The 21,666-nt window shown below is 37.7% G+C and overlaps 4 protein-coding genes across 7 annotated transcripts; 2 read left to right on the plus strand and 2 right to left on the minus strand.

The window, feature by feature from the left end:
• Positions 1-4,089: 4,089 nt before the first annotated feature.
• LOC104742875 (large ribosomal subunit protein eL20z) lies at positions 4,090-5,541 on the minus strand. Its single transcript, XM_010463950.3, has 4 exons — positions 5,185-5,541; positions 4,719-4,794; positions 4,404-4,518; positions 4,090-4,316 (listed from the first exon to the last, which is right to left on the minus strand). The coding sequence occupies exons 1-4, from the start codon at positions 5,390-5,392 to the stop codon at positions 4,254-4,256; spliced, it is 462 nt and encodes a 153-aa protein (XP_010462252.1). The 5' UTR covers positions 5,393-5,541; the 3' UTR covers positions 4,090-4,253.
• A 928-nt stretch (positions 5,542-6,469) lies between these two features.
• On the plus strand, positions 6,470-10,715 carry LOC104742876 (mitogen-activated protein kinase kinase kinase 3). Of its 4 annotated transcripts, none has more exons than XM_010463952.3 (11): positions 6,470-7,302; positions 7,482-7,781; positions 8,368-8,455; positions 8,579-8,641; positions 8,769-8,929; positions 9,015-9,090; positions 9,256-9,315; positions 9,426-9,533; positions 9,618-9,851; positions 9,933-10,015; positions 10,086-10,715. In XM_010463952.3, exons 1-11 carry the CDS (start codon positions 6,941-6,943, stop codon positions 10,339-10,341), a joined length of 1,791 nt encoding a protein of 596 aa, XP_010462254.2. In that variant the 5' UTR covers positions 6,470-6,940; the 3' UTR covers positions 10,342-10,715. The 4 variants fall into 4 exon arrangements, with proteins under 4 accessions (XP_010462254.2, XP_087339600.1, XP_010462253.2 ...); XM_087483474.1 differs by having other exon boundaries at positions 6,591-7,302; positions 10,089-10,715; XM_010463951.3 differs by having other exon boundaries at positions 6,650-7,302; positions 7,479-7,781.
• Positions 10,716-11,202: 487 nt separating this feature from the next.
• On the minus strand, positions 11,203-13,490 carry LOC104742878 (persulfide dioxygenase ETHE1 homolog, mitochondrial). The gene is made up of 8 exons (XM_010463954.3): positions 12,901-13,490; positions 12,496-12,624; positions 12,298-12,405; positions 12,085-12,219; positions 11,925-11,966; positions 11,766-11,825; positions 11,593-11,671; positions 11,203-11,517 (listed from the first exon to the last, which is right to left on the minus strand). The coding sequence occupies exons 1-8, from the start codon at positions 13,153-13,155 to the stop codon at positions 11,426-11,428; spliced, it is 900 nt and encodes a 299-aa protein (XP_010462256.1). The 5' UTR covers positions 13,156-13,490; the 3' UTR covers positions 11,203-11,425.
• Positions 13,491-13,674: 184 nt separating this feature from the next.
• Positions 13,675-18,218, plus strand: LOC104742879 (C2 domain-containing protein At1g53590). Its single transcript, XM_010463956.3, has 12 exons — positions 13,675-14,339; positions 14,443-14,517; positions 15,055-15,198; positions 15,370-15,465; positions 15,558-15,689; positions 15,767-15,919; positions 16,040-16,081; positions 16,196-16,244; positions 16,401-16,493; positions 16,571-16,754; positions 16,840-16,963; positions 17,038-18,218. The coding sequence occupies exons 1-12, from the start codon at positions 14,223-14,225 to the stop codon at positions 18,097-18,099; spliced, it is 2,271 nt and encodes a 756-aa protein (XP_010462258.2). The 5' UTR covers positions 13,675-14,222; the 3' UTR covers positions 18,100-18,218.
• The last annotated feature ends 3,448 nt before the right edge of the window (positions 18,219-21,666 follow it).

Here is a 21,666-nt window from a genome sequence, read left to right on the forward strand (position 1 = left end):
TCGCTATTCCCTCGCAAATCGACAAAAGCGAGAGATTTGCGAGGTAAGTCGGTTCCTCGCAAATCGCTTCTCGCAAATCGGTCAACGTCGCAATTCCCTCGCAACTTTTGCGAAGAATAATTGCCCCTCGCAAATCCCACGCAAATTGCAAGAAACTATTTTTCTAGCAATATCCTAGCAAATATGTCTCTAGTAAATCCCTCGCAAATTTGCGATGCTTTTGCAATTAATATTTCCATCGCAAATTGTAATAACGGTATAAAAAAAATTATAATTTTCATTTTGGTAAGCTTAATTAGCATTAAACATGTAATTAAAATTAAACCTGTAATTAAAATTATACCTTAAACTTATGCAAATTAAAGCTGTTATTAGAAGTACTAATTAGTTTACAAAATAAGTTAACAAAACATAATAACCATTTTGTTCTACAAAAAACATTACATATGAGAGGTTCAAAGGATAAAGAGTTCATCAGTTTTACTGTCCGGCGGTTCCATCTCCGGTCGCAGCTCTGGCCGGTGAATCTTCTCGGCGAAATTTAGCAGCAAACTCTGGATCTTTTGATGCAAGATAGTCAAAGTATGCATCATAACTACGCATCTTCTCTGAATTTTCTTGCATCTTCAAATGATTTTGTTGCATCCTCACTGCATTTTCTCGCATCTTTTCTGCATTGGCCTGTAGTTGAGTTGCCTGAGTTGCAAGAACACCTTCGGCAGCAGCAAGCTTCTCAGCTAGAACAAGTGGATATTCAGAAGGAGGAGGCGGTTGAACAATCTGAGCTGAAGATGCTTCTGCTTGCATGTTACCAACCCCATATATTCGGTTCTTTTTCTTCGGAGCAACCTGCCAACAAAACATATACACACCATAAACATTATACACACCATATACACACCATAAACATTACACAAACACAAACATTAACATAAACAATGAAGCATGTTTTACCTCAGCATAAATTTGGTTCTTCACAATTAGTGATAACCAGCCAAAAGCACTACTCTCCATGTTATCCGCTGATAATAGCTCAGACTCAGCTTCAGCTATCTTTGACGACACTTCATTGAACACCTTCTCAGACAGTCCATCAACAAACGACCCATCAGGTTTCCTATGAGTGTCTTCTAGTACTCGCAGGAAATCAGGTAGTGGCTCACCAGTACTCTCAGACTAAAAACAGAGAAATGAAACAACAATATTACTATATTGTAGATATGATATGAATAATGAACTTGTGTTAAACAGAGATACTTACAAGCTTTCGTGCTCGGGCTTTAAAAGAGGTCTGACCAGAATGGTGCTTATGTATTCCGGTGCCATTAGGATCACTATAGCGAGCATTACGGCTATTGATACTCTTTGCTTCTGATTTTGGTTCACACCAAAACTGGACCAAGCCATCCCATACGGTAGGATCAAGCCACCGCGGCATTGCGTCATTACCTCTCTTCTTCCACTTACCCTTCCACCGAAACACTTGATCACTCATCCGACTCTTCAACTTATTTTCAAACTCAGCTCTAACTTTTCCATTGATGGACGCATCCCAATTATATGTTTGCTTGTAAAGACATAACATGAATCAGAATCAGAATCATAACAAGAATCAAGTGATAAACAAATAAAATCTGTAATTTAAACACATCAACAATCTGTAACTTACCGCAAAAGTTTCAAACCACCAGTTTACAACCGGACCTGGTGTTTGGGTCCAATTGGCATGAGCTGATTTGAAATCTCTTTCAAAAATGGCCCGGACAGTAGCAGCAACCGAAGAATCCTGGTCAAACCTACAAAACATAAGATAAAAGGAATGAGGATCATTGAAAATACAAAACATAAAGATAAACTATAGGTTAGATACATAACATTCTCACCAGAGAGTATCCGGAGGTCGCTTAGGATATAGTTTTGGTAAGCCAGCACGCCCGGAACTTGCAAGTAACTGTTCCAAAGGGAAAAAAGTTTGAGAGGCAGAAATACTGTTGATACGCGAAGTTGATTGCTGAGGAGGATTCTCATCATGCATCGCCGGAGAGCTTCCATGAGGATTATCAGCATGCATCGCCGGTGATGTACCTTGAGAAGAAGCAAGAGAAGGTAACCTTCGGGGAGGAACAGAAGCAGAATGTGTCCTTCGAGCAGAGACTGGAGGACTTAACCCTTGAGAAGCAATGAAATTTCTGTAAACGTTTTGGTTTACTGAAACATTTTGGTCTCGAGAAGACATCTGAAAGCAGAAAAAAAAACTGATTAGAAACACAAAAATTGAATCCCCAAATTCGAAACAATAAAATCGAATTTAAAACCCCAAATTGAATCATAACCCTAAACCCCAAATTGAATTCCCAATTTTGAAACCCTGAAATCGAATTAAAAACCTAATCGAATCATAACCCTAAACCCCAAATTGAATCCCCAATTTTGAAACCCTAAAATCGAATTAAAAACCTAATCGAAAAATAACCCTAAACCCCAAATTGAATCCCCAATTTTGAAACCCTAATTTAGAAGGGGAGAGGAGGAGACTTACCGGCAAAGAGAGAAGAGATCGAGTCGGAGATTAACCGGACAAGAGTTTCAGAGGACAAGAGAGAAGAGGAGGAGTAGGGTTCGAGAAGGGTTAACCGGGACTGAGAGAAGAGGAGGAGACTCACCGGAAAAGACAGAAGAGATCGGAGAAGAGAGAAGAAATCGGAGAAGAGAAGGATTAGGGAACTAAGGTTTTTCTTTTGGCTGTGGATTAGTTGAGGTTTAAGCGAAGCTCAAACTAGGTTTTCTAGTTATATAGAAAAATACATCGTCGCAAATCTCTCGCAAATATTGCTATGGATTAGCTATGGTCCCTCGCAAATCCCTAGCAAGCATATAAAAATATGTAATTAATATTTCCAGACATTGCGAGAGAATTGCGAGAGAGCATAGCAAATCCCTCGCAAAGTCTTTAGGGTTTAGGATTTGCAATTGTCATTAGTGTCTTATCTTTGATTATAAATCTTGAATGATACCATTTTAATCATTAATAGTAATGTAATTAGTCTTAAGGGTTTAGGTTCAAGGGTTTAAAGATTTTATTTGCGAGGGATTTGCTATGTTTTGAGTACTTTGCGATGGATTTGCGATTAATTTGCTATGCGTCTAGCAAATAAGTCGCAAATTTGTCGCAACCCTTGAATATCTAATTTGTAAAAACCATCAAAATAATTTTAAAAAATTATTCAAATAAACTTTCAAGTATCTTATAAGGTCCAATAGTGCCATCATACTCTTTTCTATCATCAAACTTTCCAAAATTGTCCAATTTTGCATCTTACTCTAAACATGATGATCTTCTATACTATATTACATATATGTTCAATACATTGAGACAAATATTTACCAAATTGTCCAATTCTCCAACAATTTTGTGTTGCACTGCTATCTTTGATTATAAGTCTTGGATTCATCTTTTTAATCATTAATAGTAATGTCATTAGTCTTTAGGGTTTAGGGTTTAGGGTTTAAGGTTAAGGGTTAAGGGTTTAGGGTTTGGGTTAAGGGTTAAGGGTTAATCATCAAAATAATTTTTAAAGTTAGTAAATTCACCTTATGTATTTCACATTCAAATGTATTTCAGAATAATTATATTAAATTTTGTAATATTTATAAAAAAATATTTTCCTAACTTTGCTTTGGCTTTCGCAATTCACTCGCAAATCCATAGCAAATTTGCTATGGACTCTGTTTTCGCAAAATCGTCGCAATATTGCGATGGATTTGCGAGTGTGTGGACCTTCCCAACGAATTTGTCATAAATGCCTAGCAATTGAGCAGCGGATTTGCGACGACCATGTTCCTCGCAATTTTGCGAGGGATGTGCTAGGGTTTTTTTTATTTCTCGTAAATGCCTAGCAAATCTACCGCAAATTTGCGAGAGTCGAAATCCGTCGCAATATGTCCTCGCAAAAGGCGTGTTTTCTTGTAGTGAGAGTAAAAGAAAAATCATAACTTTATTTCAATCCTCTCTGCCTAACCAAAAGTTTAAGTCTGAAAAGTCAATATGAGATTCATTGTCCCCATGATATATATATATATATTCAAATCTTTTGTCAAGTCAAAACAAGCTGTTGATTTTATTGCAAACACAGCTCAATTTTGATACATTACATCACACACACACACACACTTAAATCACTCCTATTAATAACAACAACAACAAAAAGACAGTTTCTCCGATACTTGATGAACAATGTTTTAATTTCGACACTTCACGACCAGGCTCCTCTTCGACCCATGACACCAAGAACTATGGCAACTGTAGCAACAACAGCCTGTGAAAGTAAAGTGTTAAACACCTGATCATGTTAAAGATTAATGTATTAAACGCAGTAATCTTTTAGCTAGTGTGAAAGACTCACTGCGATGGTACAAGCTATGTATCCTGGTTTCTCTCGAGGATCGATCCTAGCACACACTAGAATGAATACGCCTATGTACCATGGGATTGCACCAAGGAGAAAACCAATGATGAACCTTAACAAAAAAAACTTGAGTTCTTTCAGACTAAAATGTATTGAAACCAAGTCTAGCTAGTAGCTAATTTGTTAAAAAAGTTAAACACAAGCTTTGTATAACGTTTCTTTCTTTTGAATATAATTTAACATTTATTCAAAAAAAAAGTTAGTAGCTAATTTGAAATTGCTTAGAAAACAAAAAAAAAAAAAAAAACTTACAAGAACCAACCGAGGCCAAGACCACAACAAGGAAGACGGTTTTCTCTTGCAGGTATTCCTTCAGAAACAGGGTAACCTGCAAATTTAGTTACACATTTGCTGCTTTTAAAGCTTTGTGAACAGAGAGAGAGAGAGCTTTTTAGAAAATTAAGATTATATTGTTTAAGTTCTTGCTTACTGGAAGAAATAAACTTTGATATCATATATAAGAATTTTACAACTCTTGTCAATGAGAAGTAACTTTTACTATAGGGATCTGATTTTGTATCAAAAGCTCAGGTACAGTCTCAGTCTCATGTTTAGTAACCTTTCCAATATTGGAACCTTTTCAGTAACTATGGAGATACTATCGAAAAGGGTTGACGAAAGATGAAACAAAGTTTAACCTTTTCATCTCCTCTTGAATATATGAGATTCAACGCTTGTTCCGACAAAAGGTTCCAAAGATTCGGAGATCGTTACTTACCGGGAACGGTTTGATGTTCTTGAATGTATTGATGAACGGAAATTTCGTGACGAGCTGCTCCGGGAGGTGGAGACGGCTGAGGAAATCCGGTGACCGGATGATGCGACGGAGGATGAGGATACGGCGGAGGAGGATAAGTAGGGACACCTTGAAACGTGCCGTAAGATGAAGGAGAAGCTCCTCTGTTTTTGTCTTTTTCTTTGCTCATTCTCTCGTGTCAAAATCTTTATCCTCTATATCTCTCTCTCTATCTCATTATTGTTTGTTTAATCAGATTTAAGGTTGTAGCAAATTAGACACGTGGCTGCAGACACATGGACGACTGGTTGTTGTTAGAAAAAAGCTCATTTAGATTATGCTAATTGTTAATTGAAGTAGTTGACACATCAATCAGCAAAACCAAACAAAAGTTGAACACGCAATTACTGTCTTCATCATCTTCATAACAAATATATCCCACATGATGTAACATGTTCAATCTAATTTACACACTCTTCTAATGATCTTATCGAATGCAACATCATCATATTGGACAAACAAACTGGCTTCTAGTAAAATATAGAAGGGAAGGATGAGTGGAAAAGATAAATAAATTGTGTAGAGTTATAATGATCTTGTAACTCACATATCATATTTGTGCTGGTACTGCAACATCAATCATCTAGGTTATTATGATGAACTGATGGAATACTTCAGCATACTAATTAGCGTAAGAACCTTTACTTGACATAATGAATTTGAATGTTAATTTAGTTATCTTTAGCTAGACGTGAATTGTGTTACATCTCTTCTCCAGCAATACTTAGCCTAATTGTTTGTATAGGAAGATGTAACGTGGGAATGAATGATAATGATGTGGGGATGCCCTTAGATTTTATAAAGCATTATTTTACTATCCATCGTGTCCTATGTGGGACATTCAAAAAGCCAAAATGAATGATGCGTTTTGTGTAACCGCAAAACATTTGTAGTCGTGAGCTGGATAGATCAATGTGTCTTTTTGGCAATGTAGATATATCTGGTAAAAAAGAATAGCATTTTAGATTGAATCTTGAATGGTAGGAGTCACTTTCTTTGCATGTGGAGTGGTGTGAAACACTTGCCTGTGACTCAGGCTGTGAGTTTACAGACTCGGTAGTATGGCCACATACCTTATGAAGTCCAGTTCCAGTGAGTGTTCAAAACATAGATAAGCATAAGCTTTAAAGCTAACTCTCACTATCAGTATAAATCTCATCATTTTCTTGAATTACATAGCAAAAATAGCTTATGCTATAATTTGTTCAATCACATTGGGTTAATCCACAAACTAAATTAATTGATTCTTTTTTTTTTTTTTTTATAACTCATGTCGCAAAATTCCATTTTTATACTCTATTTTAAGGAAAAACAAAACAAAACATTCCATCTTTGAACTTTTTATTTTAAAAAAACAAAAAAAAATCTGAAATTTGAAGCAAAAAGTAACCAGACCAGAGCAGAGCAGGTTTGGTTTTATCCGACGGCGAGAAGAGAGAAAGATAAATACAATAAGTGAAAAAGGTCCCAACTTGTGTGTCTCTCTTTCTCCAACTACTCTTTCGTGCTTAGCTGTCCACTCTCTCTCTCTCTTCTTTGCCGATGAAATCTTCTTCTTCTTCATCTTCCGTATCCTCTATCTTCATGCCCTAATTTTCATCTTCTTCTGTCTTCGATTGATTCCGTTAAAAATCTCACCTTTTTCAAATTCAGATTCCTCCAGTTTTTTTTGATTGATATGCCTACTTGGTGGGGAAGAAAGTCCTGCAAGAACAACAACAACAATAGCAGAGGAATCTCCACAGACAGAGATATCAAAAGCTGTGGTGGTGTTGTTGGTGTTGTTGATCCTCCTCTCACTCCCACTCGTGCTGCTACACCTCGTTGCAGTCGTGAATTCTCCGGAGCTTCTTCTTCTGCCTTCTCTGGTTTCGACTCTGATTCTACCGAGAAGAGAGGTCATCCTCTTCCTCGTCCTCTCCTCTCTCCTGTTTCCATCCATCAAGATCATGTGAGCGGATCCACTTCTGGATCTACCTCTGTTTCTAGCGTTAGCTCGTCTGGATCAGCTGAAGATCAGAGTCAACTTGTTGTGTCTAGGTTTGCTTTTTTTTTTTTGTCTCTCTCTCTCTTCCCCCTTCTTTATTTAGGACATAGTGGTTATTAACTCCATTGGATTGCTTGTACGGATCAAGAACCTCTTAATCAATCAAAGATTACGTTTTTATTGTTGTTTGGATTGTGGGTTTTGTGGCTCTAACTCGATATGCATATAGCAGAGGTAACGAGAGAGCTTCTCCAAAGGTAGTAACTGCTAGGCCCACGTCTCCGTTGCATCAGCGATTGGCTGGAGTCGTGAGTCTAGAGTCTTCTACAGGGAGGAATGATGATGGAAGGTCCTCCTCTGAGTGCCACCCTTTGCCTCGACCTCCTACTTCTCCTACAAGCCCTTCTGCTGTTCATGGTTCCAGGATTGGAGGAGGTTACGAGACGCCCTCTCCTTCGGGGTTTTCCAAGTGGAAAAAAGGGAAATTTTTGGGGAGTGGCACCTTTGGCCAAGTCTATCAAGGGTTCAACAGGTGAGAGACTCAGATTTTTTTCTACTCTGATTAGCTTAAAGAAATGTCATAGTTTCTGATTAGGAAAATCTTATCAAGTGAGTCAGTTGGCTTAATTTCTAGGTGACTGGAATTAGTTAGCTAATCATGGTTTTAGTAAAGCCTTCCCACTTCTTTAGATCACGTGATGTCCAGATAGATAGGGCGTTTGATGCTAGCTTTCTCCGTAGGTGGAAACTATAATTTCATCTTGTGGATCCGGAGGCCATTACTATTGATATCTAGGTTCGTATCTCTCTTAAACTAGTATCCACGAGATGTTACATGTGATGGGCTTGAGTATATCCATCCGTATATGTGATGACTCCTGCGAGGGTTTTACCTGTGATATGTTGTTGAGTTGTGTTGGTGGGACATGTGGACATTTCTGATGGTTCATGTCCGCAATTATTTGATCAAATTTGAAGGTTAACTTCACCTGCTTTCTAGATAAAGGCAAAAGAAAGCAAAAGTTTCTATGATGCCAGCTCCTTACATTATAACTTTGTAGTGTCCTCCTTTTTAAATTGGTTGTTTCCATCGCATAATGTTTTCGCCAATCTTACAGTGAGAAAGGAAAGATGTGTGCTATTAAAGAGGTCAAGGTCATTACTGACGACCAAACGTCAAAAGAATGTCTGAAGCAACTAAATCAGGTTTATCTACTTGGCCTCATCTTTTGTATATGTGAAGATCTGATTACTTTCAGCTCTTATTTAACGAAATTGTGAAATACTCTAATATTTTTCACACCTCTAACCACACTATTCTATTTGCAGGAGATAAATTTGCTTAGCCAGCTTTGTCATCCGAATATTGTCCAGTATTACGGAAGTGAACTGGTATGTGTCAATATTTGTGAGCTTCAGGAAAGAAGAGATCATATAATACTTGTTGAGTTTGGGCAGCTTAATATTGTTATATAGAAACCTATATTGAAGCCTGGCCTGGACATTGTTATGCTTGTAGAGTGAAGAAACCTTGTCCGTCTACTTGGAGTATGTGTCAGGTGGTTCAATCCATAAACTACTTAAGGAGTATGGTTCTTTCACTGAACCTGTTATCCAAAACTACACGCGACAGATTCTCGCTGGGCTTGCCTATTTACATGGACGAAATACAGTGCATAGGTATTCAAAATTACATCTTAAAGGTTGGATGGAATTCAATTTGTCTCTTCTTGGACGTTAATATAGAGTGATTCTGTTCTAATAGGGACATCAAAGGAGCAAATATATTAGTGGATCCGAATGGTGAAATCAAGTTGGCAGACTTTGGGATGGCCAAACATGTAAGTACATCTATGTACTTCATAACCAATATATGAATACATGAAATCTAGAACGTCATCGATGGGCAACAGAACATAAGATGTTAATTCTTTTATCTCTTTTCTATTATTTATTTCTTGAAAGTTGTGCTTGCAGAAGCTCTAATAGCTATTTCTTTCTAACAGGTTACAGCCTTTTCTACTATGCTTTCTTTCAAAGGGAGTCCTTACTGGATGGCACCTGAGGTAGTTCCACTTTTCTCAATTTTAACTTTTCTCTGGCAAGTGGTGCAGTGGAAGGCCATTATGTTGTTGCAGCTGATAGATAATCACGTCATGCTTCCGTTCTTTATCAGGTTGTGATGAGCCAAAATGGCTACACTCATGCAGTCGATGTCTGGAGTTTGGGTTGTACTATTCTCGAAATGGCAACATCAAAGCCACCTTGGAGCCAGTTTGAAGGGGTATATGATACTGAAAATTAGACATAATCTTTTGTGCACTCTTGTTTTTATTATTCTGAAGTTTTCTCTAATTATTCTTGCCAGGTTGCTGCGATTTTCAAAATAGGAAACAGCAAAGACACCCCAGAAATACCTGATCACCTTTCAAATGATGCAAAGAATTTTATAAGGCTTTGTCTGCAACGAAATCCGACAGTACGTCCTACAGCTTCACAGCTTCTAGATCACCCTTTTCTACGTGTACATACAACAAGAGTGGCTAATACTAGCATGCCCAAAGATGCCGCCCCACGCTCCTTTGATGGAACCTTTTCACTGGTATGTGTATAATGCATATGTTGGGCTGGATCAATTTAATTTCCTACCACCAAGTTAAAACTTGACTTTCTTCTTGAGCAGCCTACAAGGGAATCCTATCCAGGGAGACTGAGCCATGATAATTACCAAAGACAGCCATTGTCTAGAGCTATAAAGAGTCCGAGGTAAAGGGTTTGTAGCTCAATCTATTTGATGCTTGTTCGTGTCAACTAATCTGGTATCTGGTTCTTGCAGCAGAGAAAACGTAAGAGCCATCACATCATTGCCAGTATCTCCATGTTCAAGCCCTTTACGCCAACTTGGGCCAGCGTACAAAAGTTGTTTCCTGTCACCTCCTCATCCGTCTTACGCATTTCCTGGGCTCGACAGTGGGTACAACCTAGCAGAGTTTGCTGCAAGCCCTTTCAGGATGAAGAAAGACACAATGATAGAACCATCTGGTTTCAGGACCCAAACACCGAATACACCTTTGAGATCAAGACTGGTGTAGAAATGGAGCAAAGATCGAGAGCCTGGGAGTCAAATACCATAAACAAGACCCAAGGAACATGTATAAAACACAGTGTCTCCCCCTGGTTTTGGCCTTCTCCTTCTCTAGACCCTCGGAAATGTGAAGTTATGGTAGATGTGAAGTTGTGTGTGTTGGGGTATCTACTAGAAGTGGAGATTTTTGGAACAAGAAGGAGAAATTAGGGGGACAGAGAGATGTAAAGAGAAACACGAAATGGATACAAAGATTATAGAGTGAGAAGTAAAGATAGTAAGTTGTGTTGTTTATACAAAGATGATAATTCAACCATTTGTTTTCAACTTACAGTGTGAATATACTTTTCAAAAAAGAAAAAAAAAAGTCATTAATTTGAATTAATCATGTTTATTTTCTATTAAAAAATGAGAAGTTTAGGTTTGAACATAGTTGAGGAGTTTGTCGAATTTTAAGTTCCCACTATGAAAGAGATGGTAAGTTTATCTCTATCTAACGCTGAGTCATTGTTTCATCGGATTTGAGAGCTCATGTTAATTGAAAAGTAGTTGACACATCAATCAACAGGCAAGGACTGTCTACTTCATAACAAATTCCACATGTTCAATCTAATTTACACAAGTTTTCTTATTATCTTATCGTAATACGGAAGCAAGTCTCATTGGACCAACACATCCATGGACAAAACTAAATCCCACTGAGAAATATAGTAAGTAAGCTCGTCTCTGTCTCACGCTGAGTCATTTGTTTGATATGTTTAAGGCAATTATCGACACGTAGCAGCAGAACATGTGTGAGTGGTTAGAAAGCACATTTAGATTATGTTGATTGAAGTAGTTAGACAAATATCAGCAAACCAAACAAAAGTTGAACACGCAAATACTGTCTTCATCTTCATAGCAAATTCCATATGCTCAATCTAATTTACACAATCTTATCTAAGCTGGAAGCAAGTTTTGTAGAATGAAGAATAAAATTACGTGACAAACACACACCCCTGAACAAACTACTGTCAAGAGTTTTATTGGCTTCTGGTAAAATATAGAATGAAGGAATAGATAAAGAAAGGAGAAACATATTGAGTAGCGTTTTAGTTGACTTGAGAAGGCACATCTTGTAGTCCACATACCATATTTGCTGGTACTGCAACATCAATCATCTTTGGATACGCCAAATTGAGATCTGTGAGAGCAAAAACCGCGGTTATGTATGAGCTGATGAAATACTTGAGCATACTACCGAGTGGAAAAGACTTACTTGACATAATGGATTTGAATGTTTCTTTATCTTTAGTTAAACGTGTGTTGTGTTGCATCTCTTCTCCAACTGTACTTACCTGAACATTAACAGAAAGATGTATAAGCAATCGTGAGAAATAATTGCATTTTCATTAAACAAGCCAATGTGAATGAATTTGCATAGAGCATTACCTCGAAACCTTTGTAGTCGTGAGCTGGATAGATCAATGTGTCTTTTGGCAATGTAAATATCTGGCACAAACATCAACAAAAGCCATTTTATATAAAGTCCTTATAAATGTAAAAAAAAACTTTACCTGTGGAGTAATAAGAAAGTTTGAATACACTTGCCTGAGAGTGCACAGACTCATATAGCTGATCCGAGCTTCCTCCCTGCAATAAATAGCATAGTAAAGTTAGACCAATGTCCCATTACAAAATATTTTTATCTTTTGCATCCACATTGCTGTTTTTGGTTCCTCATTACAAAATTTCCTCTGGTTTGAAGTACCTGAAAGTCAGTCCTCCCACAACCCCGGATGAGTACAGCATCCCCGGTAAAAGCCATTCTTGGTTGGGGCTGATCAGCCTCTTCTCCAGTCACATATGTAACACATCCTGCAGTATGTCCAGGTGTAGAACGAGCCTGCCACAAAGTAAATTTTGATTACTACTCTCTGGACTTTATAGTTTCTCTCAATGGTTTGAAACTTTGGTTTCATACCTCGAGGTATATATCGCCGATGGATACTTTGTCACCGTGTTCAAGAAACATATCTGCTTTGGAACCACTTGCTTTCGAAATGACTGATTTCACACCCGGGAGCTTAGTCTGTGTAAAAGCAAACAACGAGAGATGTTCAAAAATTTCAGATTAAAACCAAAAGCAGGGAAATGTAAACATCAAGAAAGAGAAAGAGACCTTAAGAAGTCCAGTTCCAGTGACATGATCAGCATGAACATGAGTGTTCATAGCATAGATAAGCTTCAAACCTAACTCATTTATCAGCTTCAAATCTCTATCAACAGTCTTGTCGACCGGATCAATCAACTGCTCATCATCACATAAAACAAACACAATAGAACAAAATCAGACAAACAAAGAACAAAAGTGCTGATCTTTTTCAATTCCAAATTCAATCACATGATCCTCTTGATACATTTCTAATCTGGATAAATCAAACAACCGAAAAAACCAAATGATTCAAATTCCAATAGATCCCAACAACAAAAAAAAATAAAAAAAAAATCTGATCACATTCATCATGCAGATCGAAAAACACAAAACCCATGTGGAAAAATCAAATCTTTGGAAAGGAAAACATACCAAAGCAGGCTTATCAGGATGAGAAACGTCGGCGAGAAGATAGGTAAAGGTGGAAGATTCTTTCTCAAAGAGTTGGCGAAAGAGAAGCTTCGAGGAGGAGGATAAAGATGAAGAAGAACCCATCACTGATCGGAGAAATGTTGGAGTTTTCAATAGAAGAGGAGGAGGACGGAGGAAACGAGATTGAGAAATGAGAGATTTGGGTTGTAGGAGTAGAGGAAGTTGTCGGAGACGTGAAAAATGTGTCATCACCATTGTTAATTGTTATAATATTAAAGCCGCAACATAAGTGTGTCGATGTCAATCACATTCTTCGGACATACGATGTGGTAGGACCCATGATGGATCAGCACTGATTTTTTCTTTCTTTTTAATCAGAGGGGATAAGATTTAAAAACTCATCTGATACAAAAAATAAAAAATAAAGAAAAAGTTATCGGAGATTCAGGAATCTCTGTTGTGAGTAACCAACCCCCTTGACCTTGAGTCCTTCCTTGATGATGGGGATGAAGAAGGAGAGCTTTCGAGTTTTTTTTAGGTGGACTTAAAGGCCTAAAGTAATGGGCCTAAAATTTGTTGTGTTTTAAAACACTACAAGTGTTAGCCGACACAATTTCATCAGGTTAGGAGGTCAACGGTCAGGATCTTTCTTATGATTTCTTTCCTGATGTTCTTCTTTGTAGGTCCATATTGAGATGATTTGATAATAACATTTGGTTTTGACTTCATAAATTTTTCAAAAGAACAAGAAAAGTTAAAAACTTTATAAATCTTGGTAGCACTTGAATTTATGCGCAGAACATTGAAAGAACAAGAAAAGTTAAAAACTTGGAATGGTTTAAAGCTTAATAATGACTTGACCAAAAATAATAGCCAAGTGCTAGTTTTCCAACCATATGGCGAAAGTATGAAAATTTCGAATTTTGGTATTCGATTCGATTTGATTAAACAATGTGGGAACAGTCGTGAAGACGACATCGTTTGGATCTCGGAACCAACAAAAGAGGAAGAAAATCTCAAGACTAGTCAACTTAAAGATTTGAGCTTGAGAAAAAAAGGATAATTCCCTAACTCACTCTCGTCGAAGAATTACAAAAAAATTGTGGTGAATCAGTGATTCCTTCCGCGTGCTACAGTAGCTCTTGTCGTTTTTTTTTTGGCTTTTTCGATCTTTCTAAAACAGTAAAACACTTCAGAGTTCGAATCGATTCGGATAATTCTCCTTTTTTGAGATTGATGGAGTTCTTTGATTAAAAAGACTTGATCTTTAAGAATTCTCTCTTCTGGGTTTATTTTCTTTTTTGATCATTGAAAAGGATACGATGGAGTCTTCGTTGATTCATCATATCATCATTGTGTTGCTCTTACTCTGGTTCATATCTTCCTTGAATCGATCCCACGCTTTTTTCTATTTCCTCGCTCTCATTTATCTCTACCTGGTACTGTTTCTGCTCTATGATGTTATGTTTCTTTTTTCTGGATTTTTTTTTTGTGGAATGTGTAAAGATTGTTGCTTTGTTTCTTGTTTGGGTGTTTCTTCAGGTTCATGAACGGTATGTGATGAGGTTGAAGAGAACGTTGCAGTTTGAAGAGAGGAAGCAAGCTAATCAGAGAAGGGTAACCTTTTATTTGTCTTTTTTTTTTTGTACTCTACTCTTCTTTAGGTGGAAAGTTTTTATCTTTAAGTTCCTACATTGTTGTTTGGTTGGGAAAGAGAGATCATTAGAGATTACCTCTAACAAGATGTTGGAAACTATAACTTTCTAAGCTCTTTGGTTGAAACTATATCTTTAAGCTCTTTAGGTTGCTCTCTGTTTCCAAGCTCTTTAAGTTCCTAGATTGTAGTTTGGTTGGGAAAGAGAGATAATACAGATTACCTTCTAACAAGATGTTGGGATCTATGACTTTCTAAGCTCTTTAGGTTGCTCTCTGTTTTAAGCATTTTGATCTTGTAATGGTTGAAATCGTACAATGAAACTGCTAGATTTTAGTCCATTTTATGAACTGTCTTAAGGATGCTCCCTCTTTCTGCTTTCGCTTGTGTATTTGTTGTCTGTGATAAACTTCATGTGGATTTGATTTTTTTATCCTAAGTCTTCCTTACCCTGCATGAATTTTTGTTTCTTTCCTTGTTCTTTGATGTGCGTCTCTCAGGTTCTATCTGACTCTGAATCTGTGCGGTGGATGAATTATGCTGTGGAGAAGATATGGCCTATCTGCATGGAACAGATTGCATCTCAAAAGATTCTGGGTCCAATCATACCTTGGTTCTTGGACAAGTATAGACCTTGGACAGCGGTATACGTTTCTAACGAATATATCTTTTGGTTCTTGATTCCATATAGCTGTTATGTAGCTTATAGTATTTCAACAGCTCTGTGAATGACATTTTGGTTTTATTTGGAAATTACACCTCAGTTGTAAGAACTCAGTTTTTATTATTGACTGTCTTTCACGATGTATTTGCAGAAAAAAGCTGTGATACAGCATCTTTACATGGGAAGAAACCCGCCTCTGCTGACTGATATAAGGGTCCTTCGCCAATCTACGGGTGATGATCACTTGGTATATTTGCAATACCTCATAGAACATCATAATTTGTTCTCTTCCGTTAATTATCTAGAGCAGAAGTAGAACTTATGCTGGATTTTATACAGGTACTAGAACTTGGAATGAATTTTCTCGCAGCAGATGATATGAGTGCAATACTTGCTGTGAAATTAAGGAAACGGCTTGGTTTTGGGATGTGGACAAAACTGCATTTAACGGGGATGCACGTGGAAGGAAAGGTAGTTCAGCCGTTGCTTTATCTGGATGTGATCATTTCCCCTTTGTAAACACACTTTTGCGCTTCTACTCTTAAAAGGTATTGATTGGAGTGAAGTTCCTTCGTCGATGGCCTTTCTTAGGACGCTTACGTGTGTGTTTTGCTGAGCCTCCGTATTTCCAGATGACTGTTAAACCAATCTTCACTCACGGGCTTGATGTTGCTGTACTTCCAGGCATCGCAGGATGGCTAGTAAGTACTCTAACAAGAGTTTTAACAAGAGTCTGAAAAACAGTTTTGAATTTCTTCTTCTTCACACTTTTGGTTTTTTTAATTCTTCTAAGTCACCCCTTTTTGTCATTTTTTAATCAGGATAAACTTCTTTCAATCGCATTTGAACAGACCCTTGTTCAGGTAAGAATGAGGTTTGCTGGTTATGAATATCCCCTTCTTGTATTTAAGCAAGAAATGGCTCCATCTAAAGATATTGGTGTACGATTTCTTAATATCCCTTCGATTTGGTTGCAGCCAAATATGCTTGTTGTTGACATGGAGAAATTTGTTAGCCCGAAGTCAGGTACGTATTGCAGCAACTCCTTAGCTTCCGTCTTAAATATCTGTTTTCTTATTTCGTCACTTGTAACATTATGTCTACACTCCTGGCACTTGAAATGACCGGTATCGCTCAAGCTTTCATTAACTTGCACCTTTTTTTTTCTTTGTTGGCTTCCAGAAAATTGGTTCTTTGTTGATGAGAAAGAACCAGTTGCACACGTCTTAGTTGAAGTCTTTGAAGCATCAGATGTTAAACCATCTGATCTAAATGGTTAGTTTTGATATTACCACATCGACGTGCAGATTTTTTCCTTTCGGTTTGAAAAAACTTGGATGTTTTGGTTTCAGGTTTTGCTGATCCTTATGTGAAAGGGAAACTTGGTTCTTACCGATTCAAAACCAAGATACAGAAGAAAACATTGTCCCCAAAATGGCATGAAGAGTTTAAGATACCAATCTTTACATGGGACTCTCCAAGTATACTCAACATTGAAGTTCGAGACAAAGACCGATTTGTGGATGATACCCTTGGGTTTGTTCCTGAACCTCGGTTTCACTTCTCCAAACTAGTGTGAATATCAATGATTTATTGTTTTCGGGTTCCTGTTTTGTTGCAGTGAATGTTCAGTGAATATCGGAGAGTTTAGAGGCGGCCAAAGAAGCGATATGTGGTTGCCTCTTCAGAACATCAAAGTGGGAAGGCTGCATCTTGCTATTACTGTAATCGAGGACAATGGAAAGGTGAAACTTTTCACTGAACACACTACTGTTTTTTAAGATTAGTTTTATTGAATGCTTTTCATTCTTGAAAACAGTTGAGTGAGGATCCCTTCAAAAGAACGAATCTAAACAAGGAAGACATACAGACTTCTTTTGCTTCTGATACTGCAAACCAAAGCTCTTTCTCGTCAGACAGATCTCCAAGTGTTGTGGATAACTTTGAGCCAATTAACGTTGAAGGGCAAGAAGAGACTGCAATTTGGGTTCAAAAGCCAGGAGCTGAAGTTTCACAGATTTGGGAACCAAGAAAAGGCAAGAGTAGACGTCTTGATAACCAAATACAAAGAAATCCCAACGATGGATCACCCAAAAATGTAAGCAGCAGCACTGACGAAAGTCATGAGGGATCAAAGAATCCAATGAAGTCTGTTGGTAGAGGATTGAGAAAAATTGGGTCAGTGTTTCATAGGAATGGGAAAAAGGAAGAGTTTTTAATTGGAAGCATTGAAGAGGAGTCACAGACAGATTCACCTCGGATCAATCTGAAGGCAATAAACCAAAAGGATGTTGGAGTTAACTTCATCGTTGAAGACAATCTATCGGGTCCACTTTCAGGCAAGAGTTTAGAATGTGAGAGTTTGGATTCAGAGGAGAACTCAGGTAAAGGTCATATGAAGGATGTTGCAAAAAGCTTTTTAAAACAAGCTGAAAAGTCTGCAAAACAGTTCAAGCACGTGTTTTCACGTAAAGGATCCAAGAAAGCAAGAGATGGACAACAAGAAATCGTTCCTGAATCTGACTCTGGATCTGATTCTGACACTTCTGATGAAGATGATGATGCGTTTACCTGTGTACAGAACCTGGCAACAGAAACAGGAACACCGAGAGCTCTTACACGCGATGGGAATATTTCGAGAACAGGAGATGATGATCATGCAGATTCAACAACATTAGCAAATGCTAAGGAAGTTCCGAGTGGTGATCATGTTGCGGAGAATTTGACAGATGTTGAAGCTAAAGAGGAGAAATTAGAGGAAGCAGCAGAATCTGAAACTAGAGATATCGACGCCGCCATGAACATCAAAACCGAAGATGAGAAAGTAGAGATGCCTAAGAATATCAAAGAAGGGGGAGAAAAGGAATCATCTTCAAACTAAAAATGTATATCTTGTGCACATCAACAACGTTCATGTATCTGTTTATTGGTTTACAATTTGAAAACCTACGAACCAAATGAAGTTCTTGAGCTTATATGAACCCTACTTTTTGTTTTCTTGATCTTTTTTTTTCACTCTTTTTTCATCCTCCAAGATGGTTAAACAACATCTTGACTTACAAAGGGGTTTCATCTCAGATGAGTGGCTATTTTGAAAGCAGAGACATTGAACGATGCTGTTCATATCAATGATTGATGGGTATTATTGCAAGGTAAAGAATGTCGTTAATGCTACAAATCTCTTCGATAGAATGTCAAGAAAAAAAAATGTGGTTACTTACTCGGACTGCTCCAAAACCTTGTATGGCCATATTTGATATGGTAGCTGCAGGGATTTTCGAAAACATTTTTCAGACTTGACATTATTGCATATCTTGATTTATGTATAAATGTTTACATCTCTCGCATGCACAAACTTAATTGATATTTCACATATATATTGGAAAAAGAATAACAACGAAATTTTAAAATTTAAAGACAAACAAGGAGGAACAATTACGGTGATATAAGGCCACCGCTCCAATATTAGCTGCCGGTGGTGCGGTCTTGGTGACTATTCTTCAACAAACCGGGCTTCACGAGCACGTATGTACCTACGAAACAGCTAATGATATTTTTTTGGTTTTTAACAAAAAATGATACTTGAGAAGAAGAAAGCCAAGTAACGCTAAGTAGATTACAGACTCTATAATTTTTCGATCCATAATTGTTCTTCCTTTAATGTTTTGATTCTCGAGCCTCGACTACTATGTATCTAATATATATACACAGTAATGTTTTTGGAGGTTAGCTGTTTTCTGACTTTGTATTTGCAGTTTCTACTTGTATATTTATATACACTATATACACTAATGTAATACTAGTTGTTTCCTTGACTTTAATTTTATTTACTTTTTTTTTTATTTCATTTTTTTATTGTTAATTAATAATTTTAGGGGATAATTTAGTTCCAGTATACTAGAATGTGTCAATTATGCTAGTTTCGGTTTACAAGAATGTGTCAATTATATTGTATACTAGTTTTATATACACTTGTCTTGCCAAGTTGCCTCAGTCTTTAGTTTGATTATCTCTCTTTTGGAACTTTATGCAGAAGTTTAAAACTATTTGACCGTTATAGAATGGAAGTGGTATACAACACATCAGAGCCCTCATGGATATAATGAAACTGTATTATCTCGTAAGTGTGGTTACGTTGTAAAACTGAAGAAATCGAAGGAGGTTTTCTCTTGTCTTCTTATTCATTAGGTATTCGATAATCATACATATATATAGTGAAGGACAAACTCTTATCACTTTAGGAAACACTAAACCGACTAAGCACAAAGGAGGTTGCCAATGGGCCTTCGGCCATGGGCCGTAAACTCTAGGACGCACATGGACCGTGTATGAGCCGTGCATGGGCCGGTTATGAATATCCACCATCCAGTGTTTTACAACACTCCCCCTTGGATGACATAACCGTGCAAGTGCTAGGAAGGATCTCTAGTAATGCGCTTGGGGGTGTTGCCTCATTAAAACCTTACCAGGAAAACTCATTAGGACAAAACCATAGTGAAGGAAAAAGAGTACATCACGCATTACTCCCCCTGTTCCAAGCATCCCTAGAAGTCCTTAAGTCTCCGCATCCCAATCTGGTGCGTGAGCTTCTTGAATGTTGATGTCGGCAATGACTTGGTGAAGAGATCGGCTGAGTTGTCGCAGGACTGAACTTGCACCACTTGAATTTCTCCAGCCTTTTGTAGCTCATGTCGGAAGAAGAACTTGGGCAAAATGTGCTTCGTCCGATCTCCCTTGATATATCCTTCCTTGAGCTGTGCGATGCAGGCCGTATTGTCTTCATGTATAACCGTTGCTTCCTTATCGTCGGCCATGCCACAATCTGTCCTGATATGTTGAATCATCGATCTCAACCAAACACATTCACGGCTGGTTTCATGAATTGCTAGAATCTCCGCGTGATTAGATGAAGTGGCCACAATGCTTTGCTTCATAGAACGCCACGAAATCGCGGTACCACCGTGAGTAAACACATAGCCGGTTTGAGACCTTGAATTATGTGGATCAGATAGATAACCTGCATCAGCAAAACCAACTAAACCTTCTTTGTTATGGTTAGTATAATATAAACCCAAATTTGTCGTTTCTTGTAGGTAACGTAATACATGTTTGATACCGTTCCAGTGCCTTTGGGTCGGACAAGAACTAAATCTTGCTAGGAGGTTCACGGCAAAACATATGTCTGGTCTAGTGTGGCTAGCCAAGAACATTAATGCTCCTATAGCACTGAGGTATGACACTTCAGGACCGAGAATTTCTTCATCGTCCTTCTTTGGACCGAATGGATCTTTATCCAAATCAAGGCTCCTTACAACCATTGGGCTAGTCAATGGGTGAGCTTGGTCCATATTAAACCTCTTGAGTACCTTTTCAGTATATGCCATTTGATGCACAAGGATTCCATCATTTATGTACTCAAGTTGCAATCCCAAACAGAATTTAGTCTTGCCTAGGTCTTTCATCTCGAATTCTTTCTTTAGATATTCGACTGTTTGGGCGATTTTCCCAGAGGTTCCTAGGATATTCAAATCATCCACATATAATGCTATGATCACAAACCCTTTGTTTGCAAACTTCTTTATAAAAATACATGGACTGATGGGATCATTCTTATAGCCCTCTTTGGCTAGGTACTCACTTAATCTATTGTACCACATACGCCCACTTTGTTTCAGTCCATAAAGGGATTTGTTTAGCCTTATGCAGTATTGTTCTCGAGAACCACTCTTATCTTTGAGCTCAATACCCTCTGGTAATCTCATATAAATTTCATTATCCAGTGGACCATATAAGTATGCAGTTACAACATCCATTAACCGCAAATCCAGTTTTTCTCTTATAGCCAGACTTATTAGAAATCTAAAAGTCGTTGCATCCATCACAGGGGAGTATGTCTCCTCATAATCTATTCCTGATCTTTGAGAGAATTCTTGTGCTACAAGTCGTGCCTTATATCTCATGATTTCATTATTCTCATTTCTCTTTCTTACAAAGACCCATTTGTGTCCAACTGGCTTTATATCGAATTGTGTCCTTAAGATCAGACCAAACATATTCCTTTTCTTTAAAGAGTTTAACTCCACGTCAATGGCTTCTTTCCACTTTAGCCAATCTTTACTTTGAGTGCACTCTAATATAGACGTGGGTTCATGATCCTCATTTATCTCAAGTGCTACCTTATAAGCAAATACATCATCGATGTCGACATCTTTACGGTTCCTTTTTATTCCAGACATGATATAATTGATTGAGATCTCATTATTATCAATACCTTCAGGTCCTTGAGGTTCAGCGTCCCAAACCTCATTTGGTACCTTAGGATTTGCCGCGGCCATGTCTATAATTTCCTTAACCTTGGTTTGATTTGCACCTTTCTTAGATTTCCGAGGGTTCTTATCTTTGGAACCTAATGGTCTGCCTCGTTTCAAACGGGCCTTAGACTCTGTAG

This window comes from Camelina sativa, chromosome 14 (assembly GCF_030686135.1).
Source record: "Camelina sativa cultivar CO46 ecotype springtype chromosome 14, ASM3068613v1".
In the NCBI taxonomy this organism is placed as follows: domain Eukaryota; kingdom Viridiplantae; phylum Streptophyta; class Magnoliopsida; order Brassicales; family Brassicaceae; genus Camelina; species Camelina sativa.

Bases quoted from the DNA above. Each gene is read 5' to 3' on its own strand.
- LOC104742875 (XM_010463950.3), bottom strand. From the start codon at position 5,392: ATGAGCAAAGAAAAAGACAAAAACAGAGGAGCTTCTCCTTCATCTTAC. The intron at 4,795-5,184 runs GTAAGTAACGAT...CTAAATTTGCAG, and splicing joins AGAACATCAAACCGTTCCCG to GTTACCCTGTTTCTGAAGGA. The intron at 4,519-4,718 runs GTAAGTTTTTTT...TTTTTTGTTAAG, and splicing joins CTTGGCCTCGGTTGGTTCTT to GTTCATCATTGGTTTTCTCC.
- LOC104742876 (XM_010463951.3), top strand. From the start codon at position 6,941: ATGCCTACTTGGTGGGGAAGAAAGTCCTGCAAGAACAACAACAACAAT. The intron at 8,930-9,014 runs GTATTCAAAATT...CTGTTCTAATAG, and splicing joins GGACGAAATACAGTGCATAG to GGACATCAAAGGAGCAAATA. The intron at 9,534-9,617 runs GTATATGATACT...TATTCTTGCCAG, and splicing joins CTTGGAGCCAGTTTGAAGGG to GTTGCTGCGATTTTCAAAAT.
- LOC104742878 (XM_010463954.3), bottom strand. From the start codon at position 13,155: ATGGTGATGACACATTTTTCACGTCTCCGACAACTTCCTCTACTCCTA. The intron at 11,967-12,084 runs GTACTTCAAACC...TATTTATTGCAG, and splicing joins GTGGGAGGACTGACTTTCAG to GGAGGAAGCTCGGATCAGCT. The intron at 11,518-11,592 runs GTAAGTCTTTTC...TTGCTCTCACAG, and splicing joins ATTCAAATCCATTATGTCAA to ATCTCAATTTGGCGTATCCA.
- LOC104742879 (XM_010463956.3), top strand. From the start codon at position 14,223: ATGGAGTCTTCGTTGATTCATCATATCATCATTGTGTTGCTCTTACTC. The intron at 15,199-15,369 runs GTATACGTTTCT...ATGTATTTGCAG, and splicing joins AGTATAGACCTTGGACAGCG to AAAAAAGCTGTGATACAGCA. The intron at 16,494-16,570 runs GTTAGTTTTGAT...TTTTGGTTTCAG, and splicing joins TAAACCATCTGATCTAAATG to GTTTTGCTGATCCTTATGTG.